The sequence below is a fragment of the Branchiostoma floridae genome, chromosome 2, assembly GCF_000003815.2.
Source record: "Branchiostoma floridae strain S238N-H82 chromosome 2, Bfl_VNyyK, whole genome shotgun sequence".
Lineage (NCBI taxonomy): Eukaryota > Metazoa > Chordata > Leptocardii > Amphioxiformes > Branchiostomatidae > Branchiostoma > Branchiostoma floridae.
This window is the reverse complement of record NC_049980.1, coordinates 23,808,664-23,820,462: the sequence shown is the minus strand read 5'-3', so window position 1 is coordinate 23,820,462 and position 11,799 is coordinate 23,808,664. Positions and strand designations below refer to the sequence as shown.

Sequence of the window (11,799 nt, the reverse complement as noted above, 5' to 3'; positions counted from 1 at the left end):
TCTCTGGCGTCAGGTGATTGAATCTAATCTGTAGTTCATCAAACATATTTTGTCTATGTGTCGCTTTGGTCGTGTCAGCGCGACCAGTTAAACATTGAAATGTGGCCACAGTGGAATAGCTGCATGCAGTATGATAATTTAGTTATCGGCAACATGTCTCTGGGGACCGGTAACAACCTCTGTATCCTCGGTGCGTTTTTGTTCAGTTCAGTGAAGTAGGGTTTCCCTGAGATGACGCTGGCCTGACTTCACAGAGGCGACTTGTACTTGGTGACGTCATTCCATTCTGAGTGGAGACTCTTTTCAAAGACGTCAATATGACGTCAGTAATCGTGATCCAAAAACCTTTGCCCGGGCTAACTCTATCTACCTTGCTGGGAGTATACTAATCGACTGAGGGAGGGTTGAGAAACTGATGGGCATGATAAGCGATAATTGTGCAGTCACATGAGGAAGGTTCAAAAGCACGACGAGACTAGGACATCTATCACGACGTAAATAATTGCCTTATCAGAGCCATTTATCCAGACCAGACCCACACAGCACAGTCCCTCGTCTGGGCCCGATATATTTCAGTCTTAATTCTTACCACGGGTTCAAACATCACCTCAGCCTCTAAACTTCCCCTGAACTGCCCCATCAGGTGGGGTGGGAAACGTTAAAGATGTTTGATAGTATGGTAGGTACAAACCGTGGAATCCAAACCACAAAGCATCTACAACTTATCTGATATCTATATCCCAATGCTCATGATTCAAGTTGTGTTCATTTAGTATTAGCGACAAAGAAATACGTAAGCGAATGTTAGAAATGTCAATTCTATATTGCTTCTTTATTAGCAATTACAAAGTACGAACAATTAATAGCAATTCTCATAAAATCTAAATGTTATAAATTAAAAAGTGTAACATGCTATTAAACGTATGATACAAGGTAATTTTGTCACCACTCAGTTTGGCAAAACTAGCGCAACAGTAGGCAATATACATGGTAATCAGTCTATATAGATATGTACCGCACAACGCTGTGCCTAAAGCTTATCTAACGGTGACATCAATTTGTGAAATTGGTATCTTTATATGACGAGACCCAGCGGAGCTGTTGTATTAGCATGAAGAAAATTTCAGTTGCTCGTAAACGCTTGCCAAATCCGTCGGGTACGCAAAGGATGTCGCTAGCGGTTTGGTCATGTAGAGTCTGAGACTTGTTTCTGAATCAAAATAAGATTGATGCTTGCAATAAAGACATTTCACTACAAAAGCAGCAACATCTTGGCGCACAGAAGGTGTCTCCATCTGGACAGTAATCCAGTGCGTGTCGTCCCTCTGGGCCATAGCCAGTTATCTGTTAAGCCAGTAAAAGCATGGAGGTGCCAATCTAAGTGCAGTTGTCATGTCGTGTTCATGAAAATGACATGCATGAGCATCTGCATCCAACATAACAGTGCTCAGCACTCCTGGCAGGAAAGTGACATGTCATCAACATGCATGGGTGGGTGCTGGTGTGGTGCGTGCATGTCGAAGTCGTATGTGGCGATGTATTCCCAAGGGTGTTGGAAAGCTCGCATCATGGAAAGCTCATTGCTTCGTTGCCATGCAATTAAGTTGGAGTGATGATGTACGTGGATGGGTAGACAAATTCATGGAGGTTCCGTCCATTCCGTCTACCGATATAAAGTTCAACATACAGATATAGGGACCTGACATTTCCAAAATATGATCCCATTCAGTTTTCCGAAGCTTAATTTGATACAATTCTCATGAATAGTGTGATAGACGTCGGAGACGGAAGAGACTTAGCGGTATTGATGATGATTCTATCTCATACTACACATGGTTGTAACCAAATATAGGTGTGTCAATTAAGGTGAGGCATCCAGTAGAACATTGCATAGTACCCAAAAATCACGTACCCGGACAAAATGATCCAAGAGTCAGACGTTTTAGATAGAATCCAACTTCTTTTATCCGTGATTGGGCAAAGTATACACTATCGTTCATCAGTGACTGAGGATAGCTTCCACCACCATCCATCAGCAATTGACAGCAGCGTGCACTATCTTTAATCGGTTATGCTAAGTGATATGTCTGACACGTGAGAGAAATTATCGAGTTGCTTGACACGTTTTGTATAGTCAGATTTAGGTGTGTTTTTGCCAGGCTAAAACCTTGCATGTCGCATCAAACAGCGACATCACCTCGCATCCCAATGACACAATGTATAGGGGCAATTATTGTATAATTTCCTGTTGAACCAGCACAATCGATATGTGACGTCTGCTATGGCTGGTTGATTATCTCAAAACATAGTGTACAGGGACATCTGTTGTTTCTGCGTCTCTGTCAGTCCAGTATTGATGGTTGTATTTACTCAACCCACTGATGGACTTTGTTAGCGGGAGCGTCCAATTAGGGAGTCCCTGCGGAGGGAACAAAGTAAAGCCCGCCAGGTGGGCTTGGGGTCCCTTGTTGCTTGGTTTCAGACTGATGATTGCCGACTATTTTTCTAAGAATGGCAATTTCAGTGCTCGAAGCTGATGCAAGTCTTTATGTCTCATCTTCCAAAACGTCCAATTAATACAGCACTTCAAATTGAGTTCAATTAATCCGGTTTTCATGCACAGCAATACGCTACTAGAGTCGTCATACATCACAGAATAAAACGTCTGTCTTTATTGCTTCAAGCAAATAACGACGCTACAGAGGTCCAGTCAAAAGCTTTTTTTCAGTACTCCTTAGCATTCTGCTTTGGTGCCAGCATTATCTAAGGAGATTCAATTTATTTAATGAAAGAATCCATAGAAAAATGGCAAAAATGTTTTCGCCGAAGCTTCTTGTCTGATATACGGATGACCCCTGACAACATTTTAGCACTGCCCACACATTTCCACGGGCTTAATCTAATAAACACTCTGCGCTTAGATGTTCTCTCCCTATTTCGCTCCCAGTCTACAAATCAGGAGGGTTAAGTGATGGAGAACATATCAGACTGTGAACGACATTGAAATGATGGGCTTGGCGCTCGGGGCGGGAAGGCTTGTCTGTTCCGCTTAAAGATGGGTATGCAAGACCATATCATTATGGGAGAGCATTACTTTAGACACGTAGATCACGATAAAGTATAATATATGAGCACTGCAATCAATTTGATCACGGCATCAGACTGCATTCACAAACAGGTGGGATCAAAACAGTGTCATGGAAATGTTAGGCGAGAAAGAAATATCTAAATGAAGACTATTTAAACAGAGCAACATCACCTTAAGTCAAAAATATCCACTGTACTATTGTTTGCTATTAGCACCTGGCAAGAACGGCGAAACTACGATGGCAAATACAGAGACTATCGATGGTCAAAGTAAGGCATCTATCTTCTGCCGGATCATTCTCCTTATGATTTACTATTGTTAGTTACGAAATGATATCAACTTTTATCGATGTGTAACATTGTATTGACGTTATCTTTTTCATCCCAGGGACTAATTGATCAGTGACAGTGACAGTGGTGTTATTAGATCAGGACTATCCTAGTAAAGAAGACGCGAATGGGAAGGCAAGTCAAAAGTGTACCGATAGCAGATCGGTACCGACAACCCCTGCCCCAACCCTCTCATACTCTTGCGTTGGTCTACTGTAGCGTACACTCGTGCGGACGTCTGTGCTGTTATCTCAGGCCACCGTTAGCGCTGGTTACATAACATATACTTGCAAAGTAGGTCGCTAAATGTATCTTTATGTTTGGCTGCATATGAAGCGTACCCATAACAAGCAGAGTGCTCAGCTGCCACGAGCTTGACAAAGCACGATGAGCGTTACAGCACTGGGGTACAAAAATGTGCCGTAAAATAGCTGGATAAACAAAATCTGACAAAAACTTAATTACTTTTCGTAAGCTACAAAACTGAGTACATACCATGTGCCAAAAGGGCAGTTTTATTCACGTGAAAGAATTTCTAGTGGTAGCTTATTCTTATCGAAAACCCGAAATAGGACAGCCCAGTTCACCCAATACAATGCCATCAACACACGCAACGCAGACTGAAGCTACAACATGAACAGAATTTATAGCAAATAGAAAAGGGACAGAAATGCATGTCTCGCTTATTGTGGAAACATATTGCCTAAGCTACACAGAAAAGGAATAAAATACTCATTGTACATCCTTTCACCTGTCCTGACGACTATCCTATAAAGGACAATACCAGCGAAACGTCTCTTATCTCTGGTGTGATCGATATTCAGAGAGAGGGGCTAAATGCACGGGCAACTTCCGATTCAAGGACGAGATATTGGCTGTTTGGTCGAAGTTTGATAGGACTTCTGCTGCTACAGTGGGGTTGTGCACGAGGTCATCGACCCAGACCCATTCTTTCATATCGAACGTAAATACAGCTGCGCGTCGGTCGTGTGACGTGTCATAGCGTGACATAGAGGGACACAGGAACAGGTGTAGGAACGACCTTCTACGTATACTAAAGAACACTTCGATAAACAGTCATGGACGACTCGAGGCTCTACCGGTGATCGTGTGATGATTTAACACGTATATCAACTTAGCCACTACTTCACCATATGGCGCGCAATAGTTGGGACGAGAAGCCGCGCCTACTCACTCACCTTCGGAGCTTCCCATCTTGGGAAAGCGGGACTCGTGCCGCTTCCCACCGGCCTGTCCTTCCCTCTCGCCCGGCCAGCCCTCCCGGCCGGGCTCCAATCCAAAGTGGAAATCCACGTCGGTATCTTTCCGTCCGACAGGGAGAGACTTTTCAGCTGCCCAGCTCTCGTGTCGCAGCCAGCAGTGTAAATGAACCGCCTCACACCCACACGACCCAGCGGTGCATTGTCTCCCACCTTCCGTCTCAGAACCGGGACGGAGGTCTTCCCGCCTGGAGCGACCCGCGGCGAGCGTGGCACGGGTGCTACCATCTGCTACTGCAACAGGGGAGGCCCTTTTCGTACTTGATTGACGAGGGGAGCTGGAGCGACCATTTTGTCTACGTAGAGGGGGAAGAAGACGTGGAGATTTCGGAAGATCCATGGGGAATAAACTACGGGACAAAAGAAACGAAGCCTTCGTTAGACTAGTGTACTCTTGCAATGTTAGGAACGTCTCATGGCGCAACATTTGAGATATTTTTAAGTCAGTGAAAATGACGTATATGGACAATAAGGTGACTAATCGTTCTTTCTCACTACCGTATTGGACTAGACCTTTGATGAGCAAAGGTATGTTTCTCCCCTAATTGTTTTCTAATGGTTCTACAATCTGTTGTGGTCGGGGACCGCGGCTAGCAGAGGTATTTGTTTTGTTTGTTTGTATGTTAAGTTCAAATACCAAGCCATTCAGCTAGTTCAGGGGTGGTTATGTGAAACTGCAGGTTACACCGCCTACTGGGACAAAGTAACAAGATATATTCATGAATAGCTGCTGGGTTATTCCATAAAACTAAAAGACATGAATGAATAAAAGTGAAAGAAAGGGAGAGCGCCCGGGGGTGAGACAATGCGACGCCGCTATCAAGGACCCGTGAAGATAAGAAGAAGTGGAAACAACGTCCAGACCCTCATAGAGCATCTAAAACCCATTCTCAACTAGCGAAGTTTCCTGTACATGGCTTATCTCGATCTGCGATGTACACGAAACGACGGAAACCTGGGAACGTGTTGCTGACATGTCGTCAGAATCTTTGACTGACTTCCTCCAGGGTCCTCTAATTGAATAGCCCACACATTACATCTAACAGCTCACCGCGGAACATCCTCTGTTAGGCATACATAATCACGATTTATCGAATTTGTAATTGAAGTTCTCGGCATGTGCAGATATTTGTTGTGCAGTAATTTTACAGCGCAAGTCCTTTTTCCTCTACAACACAATCAATCGACCAAAACTTCAGCAGTTTTTACTCTGGTGAAAGAAGGACAATAGTAAGAACTTTTTCAGCACTAAGGACAGGACCTATATTGTACGTATCCAGCGTATCCAGCGTATCATCTATATATTCCGTTCAGAAAGATAGAATTGAAACAGTTCTCTGTCTTAACCCATGGCGCTGAACATAAGAAAGTGTGGGGAAGTGATAGGACAGACATTAGAGACTAGCAAGTTCTTCCTTCCAGCCTGCAGCCAGTCTCATTTTAACGGCGTTTCATTGCAGGTCTTTACAGAATACAAAGGCAGGGCAATCACGGGTGGATTAAGCGGGAAAATTGGACGGCCATCAAGCCGGCTGACGACCGCCTTTCATACAGGGGTGAGGAGTGTTAATGTATGCGCGGATGTGAACTGGAGACAGATGGGGATCGTACGGTGTAAGACATTTAAGGACATCTGCTGTTCCCAAAATTCCCACGAACGTAGTGTCTGTAGTCCAGTGGGCAGTTAACCTGCCTCTGGACCAAGAGGTTGGGAGTTCCAATCCCGATATGCACACTAATAAAGGGTCGCAGTCCTTCGGAGGGGACATATAAGCCGTGGTCCACTACCCATTGCACTTGTCGGAAAGAGCTAGTGGAATTTCCCCGGTACAATGTACCTGTAATTTAGTGTAAATAGTGTCTTCTCTGTCACAAACAGTAGAATACTAGCACTTCAGTGAGCTTAACTGATTCGAGATAAATTTATTTTCGCGAAAGTTAGTACCAACCCTATTATTGTCACACCCCGTTGATCTACCACTAGACAACCAATTTTAAGGTACTGTAGGTTCTTGTCAGTAAAGTTTACACATAGAAATTTTTGGTGTACCGTCCACATTCTTTGTAGAATCACTTTGACAAGCGTGAACTGTTTTGATACGACGCTCACGATGCAGGATATGACATCACCAGATATGCAGATGAAGAGAGCGGGTGAACAATCCTCCCTTTCCCATAAGAGACTCTCTGGTTCATTCTAAACAAACAACGACTAGACTACAAGGTAGTCGGAGGCGCTGTTCATAATTGCCGTTTTTCTGAATTGATTCTAACGTACAGTCAGTCAGTCAGTCAAAAAAGGTGATGTATCTCTGATTTATCTCGAGCTTCTCGTTAACCTTGCTCATTCTAAAGAGCATAATGACACAGCAGTTAGCTCGTAGAAACGGATGTAAAGAACAGTATTAGGACTTCTGACGAGCTTGCAAAATTTGCCCGTAACTTTGTCAATAAACCAACGTCCTTCAAGGACTGCTATCACTCATGAGCGCTCGTTAAAACAACAACAAAACTCGCGCATAGTGAGAGAATGACGACACTCCAATGCCGTAAACGTAACAGAATTGACTGTTGCTTGTAATATCGCATCAAATGCAATTACGTTTTGGGACACCGGGGTTACAGATTCGCGCAGATATTTGCTTGCTAATCTACTTCTGTGCGTCGTCTGTCATGAAGATTACCGATCGAGATTAGACCAGTGAATGGGACGTTACGAGTGAGATCACTTTCGGGTTGAAATGCAATTTGGACTCAAAGTCAATTAAATGATCAAATTCTAGCATACAATTCACCTCTATTTCACATTGAGAACACGCGAACGTGAAATGTCACACCATAGTACGTCATGTACTTGAACACCGTTTCGGTTGGCCGACCTGCAATGAGGTACAAGGCTTTCACAAAAGCTTAATCCATCACAGAATTTATTTCATCAAATAAAGCTAAAGCTCTGGGGATAACGACCTATAGTCAGTATACGGGATAAAGGGTAAGTGTTGTACACAATTCAAACATTGCATTGATAAGCCGTGAAAGTCAATGCTGATATTAGGAAAGCGGGCCAAAATGCATCTCAGACTTCCTATAAAGAAACAATTAATGGAGCGGCTCAATAGAACAAGTAAATGTAACTTTTACTGGACTTTCACTACACGCAGTTTAAAAGAAAAAAAATCAACGTTACTTCCGTGGACGGGTGAGTCTGGTAAACATATGTATATATGCTATAAAAGAAAGACCGTAACTTGCTGAGTGTCATCCGTAAATGAAGGTGCATATGATGGGGTACATTCGATGTCTGCTAGCTACGTACCAGCTGCTGTGTACTGTCATACAGTACAATTTTTACAATCGCGTTCACATCTGCATAATTACTATACTGTTATGTAGGTCGTCATTAAAATTAACTACAGGTGAAAAATCATGAAAATCTATTCAGCCCATCTTCACCTATAATCTTTTTAAAGTTTGCAACTGAAGTGCCCCCTACGGTTCCAAAGAAAGTTGCTAGAGGGCTAAATGCATGCCACTTCTTTCAGACTACAAGAGCTTCCTACTATTGAATCGACAATGGTGACCATAGATTGTCTACAACGCGACATATCACAAACGGACGTTCCGTCGCAGTACCCTTAAAAAACATAATGGGGCCCGAAATCTATTCATTTAAAGGCCTCGTCAAGACCTACCCACATACCAAGTATCAATCCAACTCAAACCTTTTTTGGCGAAGATAATAATTGTCTGTACGATTACATAGTATTAGACTGCCAATCGACGTGTACCTCTGAGCCGCAGTACTTTCTGACAGGAGTGCTGTATACGTTAACATCCCATGACTTATCTCACATACAAATCTCACTGCAGGAACTCCCACATACCTGTCTCTTTGAGTCCTGCTCTAACGCAATCCTTATCGCATCACTTGGAGAAGGATCTTCGTAACAACATCTAAGGTAGCTATGACAACACTTTACAGCTCATCTTGATGCAGTTGTTGTGTGACGTTGACCCAAGGACGTGGGTTTAGCTTTCAAAACCATGCAATAGTCCGCTGTTTTGATGTGGGTACAGAGCACAACTTAAAGGAAATGACTCATATGGTAATTCCACGACCGACACCGTCGCTCATGAAGACAAATATAAGAAACACCGGATTTGCAGTTTCTGTAACTGTCACAGTGTCTGTAACTGTGCACTGTCAGGAACAACAACGACAACAACAAAGTCACCTTTCAAAGATCGGAGAAGCGCTTCGGACAGAATAGAAATCAAACAAGGAGCATCTTGGTGTTGGGTGATGACAGGGGTTTTCAAGTGCCCATATGACCATTTGAGAATGTTTCCAGGGCAACGAAATATGCCTCATCGCCATGCAGTAGTGGGCAAGGCAGGAGTTAACGGCTTCCGGTGTCTGATATGAGGACATGCTTGTATTGATAAGGCACAGTACGGTAACAACGTTATGATGGTTAGATCTGGGTGTAGCTGTTAAATTTAAAAATGGCATAGACATCTATAGGCATGTCAGTACGATGTCTATCATGTCTATGAATAGCGCGCAAATTGTATATATTGTCATGTAATTTCCAGTAGAGCGCTTTTGCTACTCACGAGTCCATCTGATCAGGATCTCCCTTTCCAAGAACATATACAGATAGAACACATATTACTTAAAAATCATGTTGATATCTCTCTTTAATCTTAATTCGTAAATCCATTGCTGGAGATGAGCCTTGAGTAAGTTAAAAAGCGTAACTTGAGTGCCGTGCCACATTGCCACATTGTCCCCGTCTGTCCCAAAGCAAAGAAATAAAAAACATAAGTGTGGCAATAAAAACTATTGCCATGGCGACTGTTTTATTGTTTAAGTATTAATGATTGTTTTTGTAGGTGTGTTACATTTGTGTTCTATCCTTTCGCCTGGCTGTATGTATGAAGATTGTTTTACGCGATGGATGTTTGTAGGGCATTGCTGTTAACAAGAAAAGCGATCTCTTGTGACGAGTGACCTATTGTAAATGTTTCTAATTGATTACACAAATTGATCATCTCCTCTACCTAAATAACAATGTGTTCAAAGTATGAAAGTCTTATCATAGAAAACTAGAGTTCGACAAACACATCTCTTCGCCAAATAATCATGCCTTTATTTAAGACTTTAAGTTTAAGGTCTTATTCATGTATTACTAAATAGTAGCATGAACTGTGATCCTCACAAAGCCAGAAATGCTCCCCAAAACAAGTCTGTGATCACAGATGACCTGGTACCATGCCTGGTCAATCAGAATTTCATGCCTTCCAGAGGTTTTGTCCCCAGTGTAACAGCGTCCAGCTCACAAGCTCCTCCAGCAAAACATCTGTGTAACAGCTGTGTCTATAGATATAGGTCAAAATGATATATATATATATATATAGAAAACAGTTTATTTCTGTTAATTGGCCACTGATTACAACTAAATGCATCTTTCCATGTAGATTATTATCTAAAGTACCTTTCAGCCAAAAACAATGCAAACAAGTTTGAAAGTCCTATCATGGAATTCAGTGGATTTCTGTACTTTGCTCATTAATTATGCAAATTAGCTGTTGATTTGAATAATTAGCATTACATTATGTAAGTCGTCACTTAGGCTATCTACCACTCAAAAATCACGACCACAGCATGTTCAGAACACAAGATGTAAAAAATTGAACTTTTGCTGCAGTACCTTAGGAAGCCGCTAGGGGGCCCACTATCATACTCGACCTTCGTTGTTCTGACCCCTACCCACCTACCAAATATTATCAGGATCCTTTCAAGGCTTCTTGAGTTATGCATTACACAAACAAACGGACGCACACACTCGGCCCGCTACCGTCCTAACGGAAAATGATATGCCAACTATTTTCGAACACAACCTTTCTTTCTGCAAACGCTACTCAAATGCTAAATATCATGAAAATCCATACACAGATTCTTGAGTTATATGCTGTTGGAATGGATTTATGAACGTTCCTCATTAATTATGCAAATTATCTGCTGATTTGCATAATAAGTATTACATTGTGTAAGTCATCACTCATTCTATCTACATACCAAAAATCCTGATGATCCGTCAACACGTTCTTGAGTTATTCTCGTCCAAAGTTTAAAAGGAAATCGGTGCCTGCAGTTCCCAAAAAGCCGCTAGGGGGTCCAAACTCACAGCACTTACTCTCTGTTCCAAGGGCTATCTACCACTCAAAAATCATGACCACAGCCTGTCCAGAACACGAAGTGTATAATTTAAAAGTTTTGCTGCAGTACCTTAGGCAGCCACTAGAGGGCCCATTATCGAACTTGACCTTTGTTTTCCTGACACCCACCCACCTATCAAATATCATCAGGATCCATTCAAGGGTTCTCGAGTTATCTTGCATACAGACAAACGCACTTACATACAAATCCCGCTACAGCACCGTAGGTAAGAGCTAGGTAAACCATTTTCGCACTTGACCTTTCTCTCAAAAACCGCTACACACCTACCAAGTATCGTGAAAATCGCCCAGCTGCATTTTGACTTATGCTGCCCAAAACAAACCCCAAAAACATACCAAGCTTGCTGCAGTACCGTAGGAAAACGCCAGGTAAACCGTTTTCTAACTTGGGATTTCTTTTGACAACCGCTACACACCTACCAAAAATCACAAAGTTCCATCCACAATTTCTGGAGTTATTTGCTGTTGACCTACATACAGACCCAAGTCAGCAATCTCATACTCTTCTTGGCGAAGAGAACTATTGTAGCATTGTCTCATACATTGTGTAAATGAGACCCTAATTTACATGACTTACGTCTGCATGTTCAACTTAACGTGCATGCTGTTGCCAAATGTCGCAAGAATAGAATTTTCGTCATTTAACACTATAATAAAAAATTCTCATTAATTATCTAAATCATGTAATTTGCATAATTGATGTCTATCGATATTTCTCTCTTTTCTAGTTACATATGTGTCCTATTAGTCCTATTAGTCATATCTTTAGTGTGCTAGTAGTAATGAAATACTGTGGCTTGATAAACTGTGATCATTAATTATGCAAATTAGCACCTCGTCTAGGTTCTACACGAGTTAA

The 11,799-nt window shown here is 42.2% G+C and overlaps 1 protein-coding gene across 1 annotated transcript in view; it reads right to left on the bottom strand.

The window, feature by feature from the left end:
- Nucleotides 1-3,951: 3,951 nt before the first annotated feature.
- The window catches only part of LOC118409382, a 9,316-nt gene continuing 1,468 nt past the window's right edge, over nt 3,952-11,799 (bottom strand). The window contains exon 2 of the mRNA XM_035810372.1: nt 3,952-5,047. Within this exon, the coding sequence (XP_035666265.1) occupies nt 4,609-5,047 (439 nt within the window). The 3' untranslated portion in view covers nt 3,952-4,608. The remainder of the gene's footprint in view (nt 5,048-11,799) is intronic.